Source organism: Hyaena hyaena, unplaced genomic scaffold (assembly GCF_003009895.1).
Source record: "Hyaena hyaena isolate Hyena2069 unplaced genomic scaffold, ASM300989v1 scaffold_138, whole genome shotgun sequence".
Lineage (NCBI taxonomy): Eukaryota > Metazoa > Chordata > Mammalia > Carnivora > Hyaenidae > Hyaena > Hyaena hyaena.
The window spans coordinates 603982-626643 of NW_024080770.1; the positions used below are offsets into that span (position 1 = coordinate 603982).

At 53.6% G+C, this 22662-nt stretch overlaps 1 protein-coding gene and 1 long non-coding RNA gene across 5 annotated transcripts in view; one reads left to right on the forward strand and one right to left on the reverse strand.

Annotated features, from left to right (window-relative positions):
* Positions 1-22662, forward strand: part of OTOF (otoferlin) — a 92945-nt gene that overhangs the window by 37515 nt on the left and 32768 nt on the right. For 3 of the 4 annotated variants that reach the window (XM_039238358.1, XM_039238360.1, XM_039238361.1), the window contains exons 4-8: positions 430-529; positions 3032-3213; positions 16477-16550; positions 18070-18196; positions 18648-18702. In XM_039238358.1, coding sequence (XP_039094289.1) covers positions 430-529; positions 3032-3213; positions 16477-16550; positions 18070-18196; positions 18648-18702 — 538 coding nt within the window. Of the gene's footprint in view, positions 1-429; positions 530-3031; positions 3214-9654; positions 9700-16476; positions 16551-18069; positions 18197-18647; positions 18703-22662 lie in introns of all 4 variants that reach the window. The other variant, XM_039238359.1, reaches the window with a different exon arrangement.
* LOC120235843 lies at positions 12678-16555 on the reverse strand. Its single transcript, XR_005529507.1, has 3 exons — positions 16387-16555; positions 14191-14910; positions 12678-12955 (listed from the first exon to the last, which is right to left on the reverse strand). It is a non-coding gene; the product is annotated as an uncharacterized LOC120235843 (long non-coding RNA).

A 22662-nucleotide genomic window follows, 5' to 3' on the forward strand; every position in this document is an offset into this window, starting at 1 on the left:
TACTCAGTGATGTCAGTGGCGGGTATAGACCTTGGTGGTGGTTAGGGGGGCGATATGGGGAGAAGCGGCTCCACACTGGGCATCTGGGCAGAGAGCTCGGCTGAACTCCAACTCCACATGCCCACAGAACTCAAGCCAAAGGGTTCCGTGCCCATGGTCTGTGGACGTACCCCCAGTGCATTCACTGCCCACGAGTCTCCCGGGAAACAACCACTCACACTTGTCAGGGATCACGTATGCTCCTGGACACGCTGCCCTGGCCAGGACCAGCCCTGGCTCTGGGCCCCCCTCCTCCAAGCTTAGCCTGGGGCCCGAGCAAGCCCTCCATGTCTCCAGCCCGCTCCCCAGCCAGTCACAGCCTCCCAGGGTGTGAGTGCCTCACTCCCGCCTGCTCATGTGAAACGGCCATGCCCCCCACTCCGTCCACAGGCTGATTGGGACCTTCCGCATGGTGCTGCAGAAGGTGGTGGAGGAGAACCACGTGGAGGTGACCGACACCCTCATTGATGACAACAATGCTATCATCAAGGTGGGTTTGCCCCCAAAAGTCCCTGGACTTGCCCATTGTGGGGTCCCCTGGGGGCCACACTGGGAGGTCTGGGGGATGCCCCTCATGGATGGCGAGGTGAGGCAGGAGGAAGAGGCTCAGGTCAGACTGCCGGAGCCCCTCGGCCTGGGGGCCGTGGCCAGAGCCCTTGGCTCAGGGTCTGCTGTCCCAAGAGGGACACCACAGCCCTTCCCGCGGTGAGAACGCAAGACAAGGGGCACTGGGACACCCCCTCCCTTCCCCACTGAGTGGCTCAGGAATCGCCGCAGGGGCCTCTCCTGTCACCCGAAGGCCAGGCTGAGCCCTGCTGACCCCTCCAGGGTGTGGCCTTGGAGCCTCTCTCAGACCAGCCATTCCGCGAGGGCAGGGATCTTGTTTCTATTCCTCTTGTCGCTCCCCACCTCAGCCCGTCCAGCATGAACACATACGTCCTAATGACGAGCGGGGTGTAGGCGCTCAGTGCCTGTTCTAACAAAGGAAAGAAATGAGCTCATCTGGGTGCCCTGATCCTTGACTCTGCTCTGACGCATTTGTCCCCTTCGACTGATTCGTGTCCACTCCTGGGCAGTTAGGCTCAGTGCTGGTGAACACAGCCCCTGCGTACAAAGCATAGTTAGGCTACTGACCAGGTGACGTCAGCAGGCTACCTCTCCTTGCAAAGTGAGCCAAATCACAAGTATCTGCTTCACAGGAATTGTCAGAGGATTAAAAGAGAATATACAGATAGTGCTTAGAAAAGCTAAGCAAGTAATAAGTGCTCAATAGATACATAAAATAATATTGGCAGCTGTTATTTTCTGACCTCAGTTTACCCATGTGTAGAATGGGTTGTACCATGGTTCCCTCACCTGGGTCCCGCCTAAGGTATGGCCCTATGCAGTAACCAGTGGAATAGCCTCAGAAGGCAGGGCCGTGGCCATGGGGGGCTAGGATGGGAGGAACCCCCTCTGAGGAGTGCCAGGGTGCAGAAATTCCCACAGTGCCTTTGTATCTCAAGATACTTCCTTGCAGAGGACAGGAGGGTGCTGGAGACTTCTCAGGTTGGCCCCAGCCAGGCCGTTCTCTCCACGGGCTGGGGAGGGGGGAGGCTTCCTGAAGTCAGGGGGGCTCAGCCACACCAGGAAGGGGAGAGGAAATGCAGAACGAGCTCTGGCCACCAGTGGGAGGAAGTGACATGAGAGAGAACAGAGAAAGTGGGCAGAGGCGAGTAGGCAGCAAAGTCCATGTTCAGTATTTCTAGAATCAGGTTTAGGAAATTAGCGGAGGACGGGACCTACAGATTATCTAATCCACCTACCACCCACCTCTGCTACTCATTTTGTGGATGGGAACCCTGAAGTCCTGGATGAGGAATGAACTTAGTCAAGGTCAAAGAGCTGGTCAACAGCAGAGCCAACATAGGGACCCAGGGCTTCTAAGTCCAGGCCACCATTTTCCCAGCACAACACATCTGGTGCCATCAAAAGAGCCACATTGGCTCATGGGAAGGGCATGAGGCTGGAAGAGAGCCTGGCTCAGCTCAAATCCCAGTACTGACACTTCCCTGCTGTGTGACTTTGGGCAAGTGCCCTCACTGTTCTAAAAAATAGGTGCACCTTTTCCTTCGATTTCCTGGGGACACAGAAGCCTGGCCGCTCAGAAGCCTACGTGCCGAGCGAAGGCTGCCTGTGTGGGTCACGGGAGCAAGACAGCCCCCAATCTCTGAGGAAGGGCAAGTGCATCTGAGAGCCATACTGACACCCATGCAGGTTGAGGAAGGAACTCGAATGAGTCTCCCCTGTGCACTGGGGAGAAACTAAAGCTGAAAGGAGGTAAGTGGCCCAAGGACCCAGAGCAAGAAGCCTACCCAGGATTCTCGGGTGCACAGCCTGGGCCCAGGTTGGTGCTCTACTTTTCCCCAGAGAAAAGCCCAAGGCCACCCCCAAGTCCTTTCTCCAGAGTAGGGGTGTCAGATGAACAGGAAGATGTACCGACCCCATGCGTTTGGAGGTGTCCGGGGGTCCTCTCCTGAAGGTGTGCTCCACTCACATCACATCTGTCAGCATCAGGAGTGAGGGGAGGCCAGCCGATACCCCCCTCACCCCTGCAGGCAGCCCTGCTTCTGAGGATGAGGGGGTGACCTCTGCACTGGGAACACTGAATGATAGTCTTCATTGCACATACAGTGGGCCCAGAGAGCCCGCAGCGGTCTAGACTCAGCTGTCCAGGGTGGGCCCTCCGCCTTGGGGGCCAGGGAGGAGTAGCGCCAAGGGCAGCAGGACCCGGAGCCAGAACCCATTAAGTGGACTGAGACTGTGAGTCTCGGTCTTTCTGAGCCTCAGTTTCCTTATCTGCGAAGCGGGAGGTATGGGGAGGCTCGCACACATTGTGCCTTCCTCCAGTCAGGGAAGGAGGTGAAAGCACTCAGTAAACATCACAAGGCGTGTGCCGGATGGTCCTTGCGGTTGCTGTTCCCTTGCTCACCGCCTGCCCCTCTCCCTCCAGACCAGCCTGTGCGTGGAGGTCCGGTATCAGGCCACAGACGGCACGGTGGGCTCCTGGGATGATGGGGACTTCCTGGGGGATGAATCGCTTCACGAGGAAGAGAAGGACAGACAGGAGACCGACGGGCTGCTCCCTGGCTCCCGCCCCAGCTCCCGGACACCAGGCGAGAAGAGCTTCCGGAGGTAACAGGCTGGGCCCTCTGGCGGCCCACCACCCCCGAAGACAAGGGAGGATTCCTGGGCCTTTGCCCCCCTTAAAGGGCCCTCTTGGCATGACTGTGCTCAGAGTACGGGGCTGAGTTGCCAGAGAGACATACAAGAGGCAGCAGGGTGTTTCTGCAGTGCCCTCCGCACCCGTCCCCCTACCCCAGGGCTCATCCGGGAGGCAGGGTATCTGGGATCAGGCAGAGGGGCCCGGCCTCCTGCTACCCGGAGGGAACCTGGGAAGGTGAGCTCTAACTTGAGGGAAAGAGGCTAGACCCCCTGCCTCCTAAAAGAAAGGGTGAAGCAGACAGGATGTGGAGGGGGGCCCTAACCTTGATGGTCCAAGACACAGCAGTGCCAGACGAGCCCCAGGCAGCCTGCCATCCACCCGGGCCCCATGGGGGCCCCGAGAGAGTGGGAGGCCGTTTCCTGTCAGGGTGAAGCCAAAGGTCCTGGATGGGCCCCAGCCTCTCTCATTGAGAAGATAGTGTCCCGATACCCTCAGTGTCTAGAATTCACTCCTGCGATGTCCTGCCGCACACGGGTGTCAGGATGCAGCGTGGGCCTGCTTATTCCAAATGCATGATTTTTCCCAAAAAAGAAATGCAATGATATTACTCTTAAACCTCCGAGAGACAGACTCTAAGTTAGTAAACTATTGGCTACAGGTTCCTAGTCCGCCGGGAATAATGTGCATCATGCAGGTAAGTCAATAGCACATCTAAAGTTTTAGAGAAGGGGACCCCTTCCTGGTGATCATTCCCTCCAATCTCCTGCCCTTGCCTTTCCAAAAAAATGTATTCAGTCCCTGTTCTGGGGGAAAAAAAGAACCCACATATTTAAATCAATGTAATTGAATTGATATATTGTTATTAGACAAATATGCTTTTCTTCTTTATACATGAGCCACTCATCTGTGGCCACACGCGTGCACACACACCACACGCACACACACACTATACAAGCTTAAGACCCTGGGAGCCAGGTGGGAAGTACTAGAAACAAGGTCAAAGGAACCATATGTGTGACAAATACATCGGACCTTCGCTCCAGGCCAGCCAGGGGCAGGGCGGCATTGCCCACTCCAGCTGGGAGCCTGTCCTCCTTAGACTGTGGCCAGCCGGGTGGGAAGTGCATGCAGTTTGGCCTCAGGAGACTCGGGTCTGAGTCCCGGCTCTGCCTCCAACAGTCCTGTGACCCTTGACCGGTCACATACCCTCATTACTGTGTCTCCTCACTTGTAAAACGGCGTCCGGAGCAACGAGAACCTCTCCCAGTCCTGCTGTTAGGAAAGCAGAAAGGACCATGGAAGGACAGATTGTAACTGGGGTGCCAAGTGCTACCCCACGAAAGGGCTGGGGACAGACAGGTTCTTGGCAGCTGGACAGTGCAGAGGGTCAGGAATCAGGCTGGAAATGGTGACAGGAGCCAGAAGACCCTGACATAGAGGGCACCATCCGGTCCCAATCCTCTGTCCCCACGTAGGAAAGAGCATGCGGGGGCTGTTGGGGACAGGGAAAGGAATGAGACTGGAAGCCAGGTGACAGCCAGCCATGGCAGGGAAGGGAGCACTGGCCCTGAATCAGGGAAGCTAAGTTCCATCTGGTCCCATCCTGGCTGCCACCAACTAGCCGAGTGACTGAGCGAGTCACCTACCCCTCTGGGCCAATTACAGGAACAGGCGGAGCATTCTGGCTACTCTGCAGCTGTGATGTCCTGAGGGACCCAATGACCCTCTGGATCTCATGGGTGGCACCAGTGTGAAACAGCTGTCTGGAAGCTCTTGACAGCAGAGGGCCTGCCTCTATGGTTACTGTGGCTCAGGTATGCTGAGCCAGTCTCTCTCTCAGTCCTACCGGACGGGGCGCGAGTGGAGGCAGTAGAGCAAAATGAGGAGCTTTGGTTCCCAGACCTGCAGAGGGCTCCTCTCAGCCTCCCAGCCTCCCAGCCTCGCTCAAGCCGGCTGTGCTTCCCCACCTGTCCCTGACCTTCATGTGGCCTCTCCCAGGGCAGCAACAGGAGCCGGGAGCAGGAGGAAGGGGGTTTTGGTTGTGTGTGTGTGCGTGCGTGCGTGTGTGTGTGTGTGTGTGTGTGTGTGTGTGTGTAAGTTTATTTATTTTCAGAGAGATAGGGAGACAGAGAATCCCAAGCAGGCTCTGTGCTGTCAGCACGGGGCTCAAACTCACAAACCGTGAGATCATGACCTGAGCTGAAATCTAGAGTTGGACGCGTAACGGACTGAGCCACCCAGGCACCCCAGGAAGAAGGATTTTATATGGGATTGGGAATTGGGACAGGGGTGACAACCGGAGTCAGAGCTCCTTGTCTTCCAGGTGACACCGCCCCATGTTGGAGGGGCTGTGTGAGCAAACGCACAGTTTCCCTGCTGCCACTGGGGCTACTGGCCCAGATGCTGAGAGCACCTTGCGGGGGGTCCCCTTGCCAGGCCTAGTCGCACAGCCAGCAGACAGGTTGGGGGAAGAGGTGAGAAAATTCAGAGGGGGCCCTTTGTTGGCTAGGAAAAGCTGCAGCAGCTTTAGAGCATTCGGGCTCAGCCTACAGCTTAATTCTGGCTGCCTACAGGGGCCTGTGAGCTCTGGGTCAAGGACTGTGGGTGCCGACAGGAACCCGATAAGTGGCCTTACAGCCCTAGGTGTGATGTCTCCCCCTTGTCTCATAAGTACCAACCAACCAGGCCTGTCGGCTCTGGAGTCTGCAAGAAAGCCACTGTCTTCTTCCAGAAAGGCTTTAGTCAACAAAGGGATGGAGGAGCAGGCATATATGTGCCTAGCCCCCGACCCCCAGTGAAGTCTTCCTTCCCCACATTTGCCCCTTGCCCTCCATTCATTCCTTAAAAGGCCCACCCCTTCGAAGATCAAGGTGCTCAGTCTACTAAGTGCCTTTCTTGTCTTCCTCCGGCCAACCATCAGCAACAGGAAAACCTCACTGCTAGCAAACGGCAGTGTCTCTCCTGGCCATCTGGATCCACTGGGGTCCGGCGTGAGAATCCATTCCTCCCTATCTGAAGTCGCTTGGTAGGGTGCTTGCTGGAGACTGGAAGGGGGCTGGTGGAGTGAACAGGCAGGAAACAGCCTCTGCCCCGGACTGAAAGACACTCTTCCATGGATGACAGAGGAGGCTGATGTAAGGAGGTCCTGGTGAGCCCACACTCCTCCCTCTGGGGCCTGGGTTCCCCCCCCTCCCCCAGCTGGGCTCCAGCCATCTGTTCTCATCACCCCAGGAAAGGCCTCTGCAGAAGCTCCCCTCCTTAAGGAGTCTCACTCTGAAGGCCTTAAGGATCTTCCTGGAAATTTCTCCCATTTGACCTCAGGGAATGTCTGTCAGACTCACCCCCAACCTCATATCGTAGCCCATTAACCCTTTCCTCTCATGGTTCCATTAATCCCAGGCCCCGGTCAGTCTTGTGCCCTCTGAGGCACTCTGCCTACTTCTCTAGTCTCTTCCGCAAACCAGGGGCCCCTGGTTTTGGCCAGTTTCTGTAAAATACCCTGGGAATATTCCAGAGGCAATGCAGTGCCTTGGAGAAATGCAGGGCTCAAGGCCCAGCTCTGCTGTCTGGAGCTACGCTTCCGCACCTGCAAGAGGGGCATCAGGGATGTTAGGATCAAATGAGATGCTGCATGTGAGTCGCCAGCACAGCCCCAGCATGTGGTTGGCGCTCAGCCAATGTCTGATTCCGTCTTCCTTCCTTTCCGGTCTCCACGTTGCCCACCCCAGCTTCTACCCCGAGCAGCATCTTGAAGGGAAAGGAGACTATGGCCCAGAACGTGTGTGCACACACTCACAAGTGCCGCTCACGTGCGTGTATGCTGTCTCTTGGTGACACCAGGGAGCTGCACACACTGCTGGTTTCTGGGCTCAGCTGCTGATGTGGCTCTGGGAGTCACATTCCAGAAGGACAGAAAGGAGCCCCGGTTTAAATGTGCAGCTTCTCTTAGGGCTTTCCTGCAGATTTCCCTCTCTTTTGTGACTCGCTCCTCATCTTCTCCATCTGCTTGGCCCTCCTGCCCTCCATGGCCCCACCTTCTTCCGCCTAGCCCCCCTGCCTGAGAAGGTAGAGGTTTCTATTGGGCTCCTCTCTGCTGGGTCTTATCTTGGGAGAACATGGAAGGACCACTTTTCTTCTTCTTCTTACAGATCATTCTTCCACTCCAGCAGAGATCCATGGGAGCCAGGTGCCCCTACTCTGTACCATGGGTCAGAGGGCAGCAGGATATCCCACATTGTATAACCTGGGGTGTGCATGGGGTCAGCACAGCCAGCCTCACCCCCTCCGTCCCCATGATCCCTTCCCCACCTCAGTGCAGAGGAGCCAGGGTCAGGGCCGTGCTGGGATTTGGGGTGAAGTGGTGCTCGGGAGACTCTTCCCAAGCCCAGCTGAGGTTAGGGTCCCCTCCACCCCCGCCCAGGGCTGAGTGTTCAAGTGAGGCCTAGCACCATGAGGCACGTGGGTCCCAGCAAGCCCCAGAGCTCCCTGGCGGGCGCCATGTTGAAACTCCCACGCTGTGGCTGCTTTCAGTGGAACACCCAGAGCAATGTGGAGGAGGGTGTGAGAAAGGGATGGAGCGAAACCCAGAGAGAGAGAGAGAAGGCTGGCTGAGGAACAGGACCTACCCGGCCAGGCTGGGACACTGAAAACACAATGGGGACTCTAGGAGGAAAGTCAAACCCATCCAGGGCTTCACGGAGACGTCTCCTAGCAACAAGGACGAGGCCAGTCCACACCCCACCCCTATTGCTTGTGGCCGAGTGGCTGAGGGCAGGCTGAGCACAGAACCTTGAAGCTTTATTATTCGTGTTAGTTGTAGTCATAATAGTGGCTGTGGTAAAATCATGAGAATGTTGTTCTTTTTCACAGAAAGACAGTCCTTTTCCCTTCTCCATTTCCACACTCAGAGGGTGGGCCTGTATGCGGCCCCTTTGTAGGCCCAGAGGCCTGGAGTGTGCAAGGAGGGGGTGTGGCAGGCACGTGCCAGCCAGGGCACATGTGTCCTGTGCCCAGGCTGCAGGTGCGGGTGGCACCTGGACCTGCTGTGTGTCTGAGACGTTTCCCTGCTGGGCCGACCTGACAGCTGTCCAAGGGTTCAGAGCAAAACCGAAAGGGAAAGAGATAGAACGTCATGTTTTACTGTTCAGGTGTATAAATTCCTCCTTCCTGTTCCATCCTTGCCCAATCCTAGGGATTACAGTTCCCCTCTGGTTCCTCTGTTGCAATGATTTTCAAAGTTTTCAGGGTCACACAGTTCTTTAAAAAAAGTAACAAACAAACAAACTTGCTTCAAAACGTGGATCGATAGTTCAGAGACAGGCAGCCTTGTTTGGATTAACGTGAGAGTGTAGTTAGCACATCTCCCGTTCAGGCCTCATTCTCAAAAGCTCATTGGGGGGTCCTGCTCCACTGGGGCAAGCTCCATGCAGCTCTCAGCGGGGCCCACTGGGGACTCATCCCTGACCTGCCTGCCCCCGGGACCAGCCAGGTCTGGGGCCAACACAGGGCTGCTAAGACTATCTCTCCTTCTCTGCAGTGAGGTGGTCTCTGACCAGCAGAGACCCAGCTAATGTTAAATACTTTGAAAAGAATTACAAACTGACCAGCTTGCCTAACAGAAAGGACAACTGGCCAATGCTGGGTGTCAGCTGTAATCTATCTAGGCCTTCAGGTTCTAAGCCGTCAGGGCACGGAATCATGTCTACCTGGGCAAGGCCTGTGCCCATACAGCATGAGGGGAGGGAAAACACCACTAATTGTCTGCTTTCTTTTCTTCATCCTCATTGCCATAGCATTAGGGAAGCCTTGAGAGAACATTCCAGAAGGGTTTTCTCTAAGCCTCCCTAACGAGGGAGAAGCACACGGTTCTCACCCTGCTCTGCGCCCTGCAGTGGTAGCTCTCTTACTGCCCCACCCCCAGAATCTCCCTGGCCCACCCCCTCCAAGGCCCTCAGAGCCTGGGAGCTGCCTACTCCATGGGAGGGGATCCAGGGAGGAGGTGAGGAGGAGCAGGGTGGCCCAGGCCTGGAGGGCAGCCGGGCTCATCTAACCTTGCATTCCCTGAGGCATCTGAGCCCAAGTTAGGAATCACCAAGCCCTTGCCTGGGAATGGAGGAGATCAGCTGATACCCTGAGGCCTCCTCCCGTATCAAGGCTCCAGGCTCTCCTGGGCTTGGGAACGTGGCCACCCAGCCCACTCCTGTGACCAGGGCAGAGCCTGGGAGCCACCAGACCCCTGCCCAGCAGGCTTAGGCTGAAGTGAGAAGCTGTGGGGTGAGGGGGTCCCTGGGATAAGGAGGCCCTTGGGGAGTGGGGGGGTCAACAGGGCCAGGGGCTAAATCTGCAAGTGTGTCTGGTCCACACCCTCTCACTCACATCCCCTTGTCTCCTCATTTCTTCCCCCTACTCAGCAAAGGCAGAGAGAAGACCAAGGGAGGCAGAGATGGCGAGCACAAGTAGGTGTCCCAAGCCAGGGTGGAGCCCATGGGGCCCCGAGGCCCCTCACCACAGGGTGCGGATGCCAGGATGGCCTGTCTCACGGGGCTTAGGTGTGGGCTGTCCTGGTGGAGTCAGCATTGGGCAGGGCGAGGGAGGTCGTCCATCTGCCTGTGAGGGTTCAGGGTCAGGGAGGGAGGGAGTGGGGTGGGGGGTGGGGCAGGTGTCTGGGCCTTCTGGTTTCTGCTCCCTCCTCCCTCCTTTCAATGTCTGGATTCTTCCTCCACTTCCCTGTTCAGCTCCACACCCATGGGCCAGGCCCTTAGGCTTTCCTGTGAGGGAAGGTGTGACTAAAGGCAAAGGAGTAGGGGAAGCCCAAGAAGCCGATGGCCTCCTTCCCTCTAAGAGTAAAGGCAGGGCTGGCCAGGTGGACACCCAGGCCTGGAGGCCCACTCTGGACATGGAGTGGCCCCGGGGGGGGGGGGGTTGGGAGCTGGGGCATGAAGCCCCAGAGAGCTAAGGGGAGATGAGCACATGAGCACCCTCGGGTCACCCTCACTATTCCATCCCACAGAAGGCTTCCTGAGGAGGGAGAGATCAGAGGCTGTCTGAGAGAAGTGGGGGTGGGGACCCTAGATGAGAGGGGCCAGCCACAGGAGGTGGAAAGGCTCAAGGCCTGGGGCTGCTATGCGGGTCTCAGAGTCCCCCTGAAGCACGTGTCGTCTCAAGAACTCTCTAGCATCATGGGGAGTTCCCAGGAGCAGCAGTAGTCAGGGCTGAGTGGGCTGGAGGGGACCTCTGGTCCAAAGCCCTTTCTTATAGATGACAAATCTGAGTCCCAGAGAGGGGAAGTGACTTGCCCCGGGACAGGAGCAGAGCTAGGACGACCGCACAGGGAATTCAGCTGCTGACCCAGAGTTCACAAGAGACCTGGGGAATTTAGAGCACTTGACTGTACTCTAAATTTAGTTTAACTTTCCAAACACACCAGCACAAGCTGAAAAGCCAAGAATGGGGTCTTTACTTTCCAGATAGGGAAACTGAGCTTCAGAGATGTTCAGGGATTTGCCCCAAACTGTGGTGCCAAGAAGTTAAAAACTAGTTGACGGGAGGATACCGTGGGATCACCAGGATTGTGCCTACAGGGGCCTGAGGTGGTCAGCACTGGTATGGGCTTGAGGCATCCGCCTGCGTTAAAGTCCCAGGGGACGCATCATGAATTGCTGCTTTAACAAAAGCATTTGAGTTCCAACTCCCACAGGCGAAAGCACAAGACAATGGCACCGGGTGGAGAAAGCTCAGGGCCTAGAGACCTGAAGGGTTGGAGAGGGAGCCAGAGAGCTGAATCTTGGGGGTGTGAGAGAAGATGGCAGAGCTGAGCCTCCTCTTAGGGAGATGGTTCCAGGGCTCAGTTTCCTGCACAGACACTTAGACGCAAGAGGCCTCTTCATGAGATGTAAGCAACCTGTCTCTCCCCCAGCCTCTGTCTGAGAGTGGCGATGCTCTAGGGCTTTTCTTGATTTCCAGCTCCCCAGTCTGCCCTGGGCCAGACCCCCAGGGATTCACTGTGGCCACAGCGGCACCAAGAGGCACCTCACAGTGCAAGCACATGGCAGACCCACAGGGAATGCTGGTTCCCTGTCACTTCCTGATCCGAATCTCTTGCCCGTTAACACATGGGATCCGGTCAGCTGGCATTGATTATTCTCATTTTAATGTGTGGGGTCATAAGGATGGAGAGGGGAGGGAAATGAGATTTCTAAAAACTGATGAAGCAAGTTGAAGCTCTTTAGGCTGCTGAAGAAAAGCTATAAAAACAGTTTTAAATCTCTCAAAGGTTACCGTATGGCAAAGCTGGCTAGTTTCAAGCCCTACTGAGGAGAAGTAAGTGGAAGTAGGTGCAAGTTGCGGTAGGAAAGAAGTGGGAAGAATCCAGCCATGAAAGAACTCATGCTCCCCTTGAGAACCCCGGCTGCTGGGAGAGGTTGGTCCGGGGAGGTGGGAGATCAATTTCCATGATGCCGTCTGCTTGAGCCTTGCAAGGAAGGGGTTGGGCCACCAAGGAGAGTGACGAAATCGCCTCCCTGGCAAACCTGGGCCTAACTAAGTACACAAAGGTCCTCCCACTCCCCAAGCCTCTTGGCTCCACAAGGGCACAGAGGCAAACAACCCAATTTGGAGACAAGTGCTTGTCTCAAGAGTCAACCATCCCGCCCAGTTGTGGGAAGCTACTTGAAACTCACTGAAATTCAACACACTGTGAAAAACAACTGTGGAGCCTGCGATTGTGAACTTGCTATTCTTGGGGCATAGGAAATACAAGAAATACACCCACCAAGGGGCACCAGGAGAACACGCCTGCCACGTTTGGAAAACGTGGCTGTTTAAACAATGCGGAGACCCACAGAGCCTGTGTCTCTTAGGCAGGGGTTTCTCCTGATGACCTGAGGCCCGAGCTAGCGAGCCTGGATTGTCCCGATTAAAGGTCGTCCTGGGGCAGAGCCGTGTGCAGTGATTGCCAGGCACAGCCCCTTAGTCATAGCATCCAGAAGAACACACAGACCTGAGTTAATGGAATGCCCAGATCACTAAGTTTAGATCGGCCAATATTCCCAAGTCATTTGGAATGCCAGGCTTCCCTTCTAGGGACCTCAGTCATGGCATCCTTCTAGATCTGAGCCGCGGAGAAACCATCAGATCCATAGTGAAGAAGGAATTTACAAATGAGCGAATTAACCTTCAAATCTTGTCTCTGGAGGGAAATAATGGCCTAAATTGTGGGTGCCTATCATTCTGACTGCAGTGAACCTGGCAACGGAGTAGCCCAAACAAGACCACAGAGGGCCCTAAAGGGGCCCACCTTCCCTGGCAACTGCCTCTTTCAGCCAGGAATAAGGGGCCACTTGGAACCAAAGTCTTTTTTCATTTGGCTTGTTGTCTTTGTCTGTTTCTCACCACATCATCTCGTTAGTTATTGAAGAACTCAGTCAGACCAGCTATAGCATTTTATTTAAAAACAAGAACCAAAACACAGTACTCCCAGCATACCAGGAACCTTATCAAAAAAATTACACGCTTTGGAAATCTAAGTCTTTGATACAAGTGGGTAATCCTCGAACAGCCACGATCAAGTTAACATTTAGTTCAAAAATAATCTTTGCCCTTTGCTGAGAGAAGCAGGCATGCCGTTTCTGGGAATTGTGCACCGAGAGGCAGAAGAGGCTGGTTTGATGGTCAACTTCTTTTTTTTTTTTTTTCAAATATTTTTATTTATTTCTAGGAGAGAGAGAGACAGCGTGAGCAGGGGAGGGTCAGAGAGAGAGGGAGACACAGACTCCGAAATAGGCTCTAGGCTCTGAGCTGGCAGTCAGCACAGAGCCCGACGTGGGGCTCGAACCCACGAACCGCGAGATCATGACCTAAGCGAAAGTCGGACGCTTAACCGACTAAGCCACCCAGGCACCCCTGATGGTCAACTTCTGATGTGTCATCAACCAGAGACCCCAAAGGGCAGTGAGAGCTGATGACCTCATGCTCTGGGCACACTGTCCAGATGAATTGAAGAGCAAGTCTAGGAGAGCCCAGAAGTATGAATTCTGGAAATTACACTTGCCCTACACATTCCATGGTTTTCATTAAGGGATAAATCTTCACTTTGGGATATTCCCAGGCACCTGGGAGTACCAGCAGTCTACCTGTCTACCAAGATGGTTAGGGTCCGGGAAGAGGGGGTTTGTCCTTTGACTGGCTCCAGGGTATAGTGGAGAATAGTAGGGGAGTACAGTTTTTTTAAAAGTCTCAATCTTTGCTTCTAAATATGTTTAGGAAATAACGTGACTTTAAAATTCAAGGGCCATCACTGCCCAAGGAAAGCCCCAGGCCTTTTTCCACTTGGGTGGGTCCTCAGGGCCAGCGTTGGAAAGCCACAATTCCCCGCTCCTCACCCCTCAGGCAGCAGATCCAGATCCTGCCCTAGGAGGCTGAGCTGGCAGCTTCCCGGGCAGGGCCTACTTCTGATCCAGCACAAGACTTTGACCCGCAATCTCAGAACACTTTCCCAGGAGCATTATGACAAGAGGGACAGAATGGGGGGCAAGGGACAGTGCGGGGGGGTGTGTGGCTGGAGCGGGCTGTATGTGATGGCATCGTGCAGGTCACACACAGGGAGGGGCTGGGGACTCTAAAGATGGCACAGCCCCAAAATGGACAAGCAGCGCCTGTACAAAGTCAAGCACAGGGATGTCCAGGAGACTCCTAGGGAATCCAGGAGAGTGGCTGTCAGAGCAGCGAGGCCGGACAGAATGGAATCACAAACACAGACAGGAAGCCGAGTGAGGCCTGCGTCCCGGTGTGGGGGTCAGAGTACAGCCAGTACCCCTGCTCCTAAGGTTGCCAGACAGGGCGCGATCCCATGGGGGGGCGGCGGGGGGGGGGGGCGGGGGGTGCTGGGCAAGCCAGGCAGGATGGTCCTTTCTCACGGCCACACAGCTGTTCCCGATGAGATCACTGACCTGTGCGATGTGTCGTCGCCAGTGATTAACTCTCCTAGCAGCCTCTTCCAAAAGGTGTTGATGCTGAGACTGTTTGTGAATGGGCCCCTTCTCTGCAAGCCTGGGCACAGCCTGTGGGACTCCTCACAGACCGCACTCCTATTTGCCCACTGTGTTGGCACACAGCCCACACCTAGCCCTACCACTGTGGGCCCTGGAAACTTTTCACTGAAGTTACAAGCGGTCAGGATGGGATTTACACTGACACAGAAGTGCAGTCCCACAGGACTGAGGATGTCGTAGTTGCTGGCATAGGAGGCAGGAGCGTTGCGCTTCAACTCTAGCTCTGAGCCTGTCTTTTCTTGGGTGGAATGAGGAGAAGCATACCTCCCTCCCAGGATTGCTATACAGATGGAATACATAAACTTCTGGAAAAGGCTTTAGTCCATAGTAGTTGCTCAAGAAAAAGTACGTAATCTTGTTGGCATATGTGTAGATACTGTCCCTTGTTAGAAGGGGAGAAACTTTCTTTCCTTCTCCTCCACTGTTATATGTTCTGGAAAACACGATGCTGGCTAGGGCAGACACATCGGTGTTCCCTCAGTCTCCCTTCACCCATCTCTGGGATTTTTAGAAAGCCATGGACACACTAGTGTTTCCTAAACTATGAGCTGCTGCACATGGAAGGGTTCTAGGTTGTTCTTTCACTGGCATACAGTCTCACAGCCCTCGATGTCTTGCCTGGAAGTAAAGAGAGCAAAGAGTAAAGAAAGGCCTGGGATTAGGGTAGGGCCAGATTTAAGGGAATAAGATTGGCCCCAACCTTGAGTGGAGGGGCTTGCAGTTTTTAGGCCACCCCTACAAGCACAGAAAGGTTTTGCCTCACTGCACATTACCCGGTATAAAGAGCAGGGGATCTTGGGGACCATAGTCAAGCCTCCACGGGGAAATGCATGACCCAGAGGTGGGTGGGCTCTGCTGGAGGTGAGCTCGGAGCTGGAGCCTGCAGCTGGACCCACTGAGCCTACAGCATGACAGGGCCACACCCAGGAGGAGGGACAATGGGCAGAGGAGAGAATCAGGTATCCAGCTCGTGCAATATTGATGGGGTAATGGAATATTGCACTTTACCCCCTGCTGATCCTACTCTGGGTCCCTCCTGGCACCAGGGATCACGGGCTCAGCTGCAGGGACATCACTGAAGGGACACTGACGACCCCTGCCCCCTTCCCTCAGGCCCCTTGACTGCGAGGCCCTTCACCTGGGGGCACAAGGCCACACCAAGCCAGAGAAAGAGGTAGGAACTATGGAGTTTGCCATACGTTCCGTTGGTTGAAGTGGGGGGCAGGGGGGTTTCCACAGTGAGCAGGGACAGGCAGAAGGGATGGAAGCCAGCACCAAAGATAGATGGGAGAGGGCCCATCTCTTCTTCCCACTGGGGACCAAAGAGAATCCCAGGGTGAGGAGAGGTTGGGAAAGACAGAGCAGGCTTTGAACACCAGGGCCATCTGAGAACTGAGCAGCTAGTTTCAACCACATCTCAGACCTCCTCCTTGGCCTCTGCCCCTCTGATCCTGTTTCTGTCCATCTGTCCTGATGCTTTGACTCCGGTCATCTGGCTTTCTTCCCGACCCGCTGAGGTGGGGTGCATGGACAAGGCAGATGAGCTCGGAGGCATGATGGGGCTCAGAGCACGAAGACCGGACTGAGAGAGCTGAGGTCAGCCCAGGACCCGGGAGGGCTCCAGTTAAAACCGTTCTTTCCAGTCGAAGATCACCTTCTCTGATCGCTGGGCCCTGACCTGCTCAGTGGGGTGAAGGCATGGGGAAGAAGGAAGTGGTGGGGTTTCCTCCCTGCCCTGATTCCCCCCTAATGGCTCTCGCTTTAGAAAGCTTGGTCCCCGGGGCGCCTGGGTGGCTTAGTCGGTTAAGCGTCCGACTTTCGCTTAGGTCATGATCTCGCGGTTCGTGGGTTCGAGCCCTGCGTCGGGCTCTGTGCTGACTGCCAGCTCAGAGCCTGGAGCCTATTTCGGAGTCTGTATATCCCTCTCTCTCTCTGACCCTTCCTTGCTCACGCTGTCTCTCTCTCTCTCCTAGAAATAAAAAAAAAAAAAAAAAAATTAAAAGAAAGAAAGAAAGCAAGCAAGCAGGCTTGGTCCCCAAGATATCCTGGGACCAGTACGTGCGGTGCTGGAGTATGAAGTTCCCGTTCTCTTACGTGTTCTCTCGGGTTTTGCTTTCCTGTGTTTGTGTGTCTTCCTCCCGGCATCCCTCTCCCTTCACCTCATTCTGGCGGCCCGCCTCGCAGAGCCGGGAGAAGCGTGTTCTCCGCCATGAAGCTCGGCAAGAACCGGTCCCACAAGGAGGAACCCCAAAGACAAGGTACAGACGCGCGCCCCAGCCAGGCCAAAACATGGGCCGTCTCTGCGCTCCTGACGGAGACCAAGCCCCTCCCCTCCGCGGGCCTCGCCCCAGCAGGCTCTCCTGCGATTGGCCGGCGAGGCCGCCTGAGGGGGCCCTAGCCTCCCATTGGCTGCCGCCAGAGCCAGGTCTTGAGGTGGTCTTCAGGAAGGGGGCGCTCCTAGCACAAAAGGTGGGAAGGCGTCACCGCTGGTCTAGAACTTAGCAGAACTCTGTCCGGTGGGCCCTATTTCTGGAAAGGCTCCTCCTGCCCTCTCTGCACCCCTCCCCCCACCCCGCCCTTTTTTCTGCACACAGAAGCCTAGAGGTTGTTCATTAGAGAAGGGAATGACAAAAAAACAAAAACAAAAAAAAACAAAAACAAAAGTGGTTTGGCCAATTCCCTAAGCGTCCCAGGAATGCCTACCCAGTGGCAGGACTCACTGCCCAGCCTTCTCACAAGGCTGCAGGGGAGGCCCTGGGGGAGAGAGGCAGGGTGGGGCCTGGGGGGCTGAAGTGGCCTGTGGCCCTGGGTGCCCCCACGGGAGCGGCAGCCTGGGGGGAGGGCAAGACAGGTGGGAGACAGGAGAGAATTGGATCGGATAAGGAGCAGGGTGTAGCTTTCACCCAGGTCTGTGATCACATGCTCTCCTTCAGGGCTCCTGGCTTCCGTCCTTAGCATCCTGTGTGGCGCACTGGCCCCAGCATCTCTCTCCCTCTTGCCCCCATGCCTTTCTCCTTAGACGAGAGAGGGTATGGCTGCTGCCTGAGGCCCAAACCTGCCATCCTTAGGTGTTTTCTCAGTATGGTCAATTCTTCATCTCATGGGATAATATACATCAGTGCAGGGTCAGATTCTGAATTCCATCAGCTATTTTACATGGATAAATTACTTCCTAAGCTTCAGTTTCCCAGTCTGTGACATGAGAATAGTGCCTGTCTTCACAGCACATGGGTATGAGGACAAGCGATATGTGCATAAAGTGCCTGGCATTGTGCCTGGCACATAGCGGCTTCTCAATAAATAGTAGCTATCATTCGAAAGGTACGTAAGTATGGATTCTTCATTCCCTACCTTCTTCCACAAAGGGCATTCAGTGCTTATGTAAGAAATACACAGCAAGAGTTACATTCAATCAAAATAAAAAAGCAAGACTAGGGGTACCTGGCTGGCTCAGTCAGTGGAGCATATGGCCCTTGATCTCAGGGTCGTGAGTTTGAGCCTCACGCTGGGTGGACAGATGGCTTAAATAATAAACTTATAGAAAATCTTTTAAAAAATAAAATTTTTTTAAAAAAGCGAGACTAGATATAATATCCATTAAAATCAAGATCAAGATCAGGTGGGAAACACTGCAGATATATAAGCCATAGTATTCTAAGCAGATTCTACGAAGAAAACCCAGAAATTGACTGTTAGCTTCCTGGATGGCGAAGCACAAGGGGAAATACAGTCACTTAATCCACCATCCAGCCCACCTACCCGGCCTTTCCTCAGCAGATGAACCGGCCGTGCTGGAGATGGAAGACCTTGACCGCTTGGCCATTCGGCTGGGGGATGGGCTGGACCCGGACTCCGTGTCTCTGGCCTCTGTCACAGCTCTCACCACCAATGTCTCCAACAAGCGGTGAGTATGCAGGAGGCCACACTGCCTCCACCTCGTCAGGCAGGCCCCCGCTTGCCACATGTGGAATTTGGATGGGAAGAACCAGGGCCCCTGGGCAGCTTCTTCGTCACCCGGGCCCTTTCTTCTTTTCCTGGATGTCTCTCACACCTCTGCTCCCACAAAGGCAGTCGAGTGATGGCACACCTGCAGACCAAGGGAAATCACAGAGCTGCCCGGCACACATCCGAACCCGTGGACCTAATGTCTATCTCCCCGTCCCTGTGCCGTTAATCCCCTCTGTTGGGGCCTCCAGAAACAATTAATCCCCATTCTTTTGGACAGTCTTGGAATATTTGAAGACCACGATTCTGTCCTTCTGCCCTTTGCCAAGGTCCAGCCAGTGCCAGTGGCCCCCTGCTCCCCTGCAAACAACCCCCTTACACCAGGCCTGACAGTACATTCTCCTCCTCAGGTCCAAGCCAGACATTAAAATGGAGCCAAGTGCTGGGCGGCCCATGGATTACCAGGTAGGTGGGGCAGCTGGAGGCATACCTCTCAGACTCCACTCTAGTGGGTGGTTCTGGCCAGGCGTGCATTATAGACTCCAGATGCATGGATCTGAGGGTCATAGAGAATCACAAACTGAATGTAAGTTCCCCAAATAAGCTTGTTTCTGGGAGGCACTCATAACCAGAGAGATACATACCTAAAGAGCTTGAAAATTCTGCTTATGCAGAGGATTCTGTGTCCAGCACTGGACTTGATTAAGTTAGAGGAATCTGGAAAAACCCTAAAAAGACCAAGGGGCACCACTATATATCATGATATATATATCATGCCATGGATGATATATGGCTATATCATATATATGTATTATATATATAAATACCAACAATTAAAAGCCCCTGAAGAAAGATTTTTGATGTGCTTTTTAAAATTGATGTTTGTATTATTTTTAATGCCAGAAGTAATGTCAATCCTGGTTATCCATTGATGGTGAGAATGTGAGTGTTTTTTTTTTCTTTTTCTTCTCGGTTTTATGAAATTAACACTTAATTTTTCTGTTTGTATGTTTCTACAACTGGAGACAAAATGGCTGAGATCAGGTGTAGGATTGTTCATGTGGCCACGGGGCAGGCAGGATGTGTCCTGAGCACAGCTGGTAGCTACTGAGAGAGAGCCACACAGGGCCCTGTGAAGCCCAGGATAGCCCTCCAGGCCCAGGGCCTGACCATGAGCTTCGCAGGCCACACCCCCAATTTTGTTTCTTCTTGCAGAATTGATCAGAGCCTGAGAGCCTGAGTTACACTAACACAATCCACAATGGACTAATGTACAAGCCAGAAGCACACAGTCCTTGTTTATAAACTGGAAGCAGGAAGGGCCCATGGACTACCCATTGCCCTAGACCTTCACCTGGGGTCTAACAAGATCCAGTTATAGAAGTTAGAAAAGTCTGGGCATTCCTAGGACTGAGTGAGTATGTGTACTGGTCAGAGGAAACGGGGCCCTCAGAAGACCCCACCTGGCTACCACTATCGTTCCTGCCCTAAGTGTCAGAACCAGGGCCCCGAATCAGAGTGAGCCTCCTCTCCCAGGTTAGAGCTTTATCTCTAACTACTCACTTCCCAGACCCTGTTGCACACCACCCCTTCTTTAAGGCGACAGCCTGCCGGTCACCTCATTCAGATGATCATATAAAGGACGAGGAGGCATCTTTCTTTGTATCAGGCACATCTGGTCATGTTTTCTCAAGGACACACCTTGTCTCTCTTAATTCTTGCTTCAGTTTGTTTTCATCCAGTTGGTGACCCATCTTTCCAGGTGCTTGAAAATTAGCCCCAGGCCATGTCAAGAGGCCCTGGCCCTGTGGTTTTAGACAACCTCAAGCCATTGGGCTCCTTGGAGGTTTGGGAAATGTCACCCCCTTGCCTCTGCCAAAACGCAAATGCAGAATATCTTTAGACTTTTCAAGACTCTTCCAGGGGGCCGGGCTCAGGGCTTTGCTCCTCTGTTTTCTGAGAACAGGAAAATTCCAAAGAACAAAGACCTGTTTGTCTTTGTATTTCCAGATACTGTTTCCTTGATAGTGTCACTGGCCTGCCACATAAAGGCACATAGAAAATGGTTAATATAACTGTTATTTTCTTGAAGACTTACTATGTGCCAGGCACTATTCTAGGAACTGTGTATGCGTGTTTTCCATTTAAGTTAATGTAATTCTTACAACCATCCAAATATAAGTATTACGTCATTTCATAGGTGAGAAACCGAGGCACAAGGAGAGTAAGGTGCCTACCCAAGGTCACACAGTTATTCAAAGGTCCAGCCAGGGTTCAAATGCAAAGGTGTCCAACTGAAGCGGTCAGAGTGACTAATTTCTCTCTATTTGAGCCTTTTGGACAGTCACCCCCTCTGGTCCCTGTTCACCGTTAGCTCACTACCTACTGTTTATTTTCAAACCTCTTTCAAAATGCTTCCTGACAGAGACTTTTATGAAGTGGACCCCACTTTTCCCCTCCAAAGACTTTGCAAACATTCTGAATTGAACAGAACAGTTGTTTGTATTTAACGCAGTATTTTTTGACAAGGTCATTCACGTCTCAGCTATAAGTATTAACACACTTTGAGAGAGAGCCCTGAGGGTACAAGCGTGGATTTAGTCTTACTTCCAATAAATACAATGTAGAAAGCAGGAAAACTTACCTAAGGGATGTCACTATCAGGAGAACTTGGCTTTGCCCGGTTAGAAAGACCTGAGAACGTCCACCCAGCTGGTGGAAGGGAAAGGACTTAGATGAACTCAGATCTGAGAGGGACCCCGAGGACTCAGAACAGGAGAAAGGCCATGGCATACTCATCCCCTTTGCTTCTTCTCGTTAGAATGTATATAATGCGTAAACCCTTTCCTGATTATGGGCATCTCAAGGGCGAGAAGCCACATTCTCATCCCAGCGACTATGCAGTTTCCCCATCAGAGTGAGCAAAGCTGAGCACGTGGGTCACTCGTGGAGTCCTGAGTGTGTTCCCTGCCCTCTCGTCCGGGCACCAAGAGATCATACATCTTCACCTTCATGTCGTCTCCCTGGACTGGTCCTAGATCCCAGCCTCAGCTGCAATATTGCAATTCCTGTGTGATCTCCCCACCCTCATAATGCCTCCTCCACTCCAACCTCTATGCCACCACTGGACTGATCTTCTCAAAATGCATGTCTGGTCATGTCACCGCTCAGCCACCTGGAGACGAGGAAGGGTAAAGGGTGTTTCAGAAGGGCAGCACCCGCTGTCTCCAGCTCCCCACCAGTGTTCTTGCAGCAGAGTCAGATCCCTTGGAAGCAGGTCACCGAGCGCCATGACTCTTGGGTTCTCCCGGGACAGAGGCATAGGTTTACACTCAGCATTGTTGCCTGTGACGGCCTCATGAAGCCACCTGGGGATTAGGTCCCTTATCTTGGAAGGAGAGGGCTGAATAGGCAATGACCAAGAGTCTCCCTGATCAGCTGATCTCTCAGTCCCTTTGTGGGTCTATTTGCCTCCCCGTCTCCTACCCTGGAAAAATCAAGTCCTCTGCTGATGACTGGAGAATGGAAGGAAAGGATGGCCAATCCCCTCCCTCAAAATTTGTTTCAAGTCCAAGTGATACATCTCCCTCCCCCCCCACCATATTGCCCCAGGTGAGGGACAGGGGAGCAGGGATAGCACTCCCCGCCAACACCATACAGTGACTTCAATGGTGTGCTTTTGGGGTTCCTTGCAGGGCCACCCCTCAGCTAGAAAAGAGCACCTCTCGAGCCTTTCTCTTCCCACACCCCCACCCTTTGCTCTTTTCAACCATCTGCCCTCCTCCCCTCCCCACCCCTTCCCTCCTGGGTGTCAGAGCTCCAACCAGGGCTGCCCACCATTGCTGGCTTTGCTCACTGGAAGAAGGTGGGAACTTTGGGTCCTGAGAAGGAGTAGAGGGTAAACATGCCAGCATCATGGCTGGGCCTCTGGATAAAAAACATAAAAACTAACCTACTGCTCACATTTGGAAGGTTGATATCTTGATGGCATATCTTATTACCTTATTATGCCAAAATTGTGTCTGACTACTTTCCAGTCTTGAGTCACAGAAAGTCCTTTTTTTGTCATTTTTTAAATGGAGGGGAGAGGAGGGGTTAATTGTGGGAAAATATAATGAGATTTTTTTTAAGCCTTGGCATAAAAAGTTTCATGGAGGTTAAAACTCTATAAACCACTGTGCAAGAATATTCCAGAAGGACTTGTAGTGCCTGCCTACTCTCTTCACAGGCAACTTCCCACAGCCAAGTTAATTAGCTCGATTTCCTTTTTAGCCCCCTGAAGAAATGGTAATTATTAAACTTCTCCAGAGCTCTGGAGTCTGAGCTTCATTCCCTTTGGCAGGTCAAGTTCCAAATAGAAATGCTTGCTTTCGTAGTTCAAGTGTTGCTTCAATTAGTAAATATTCAGTTTCCAGTTTGGTATAC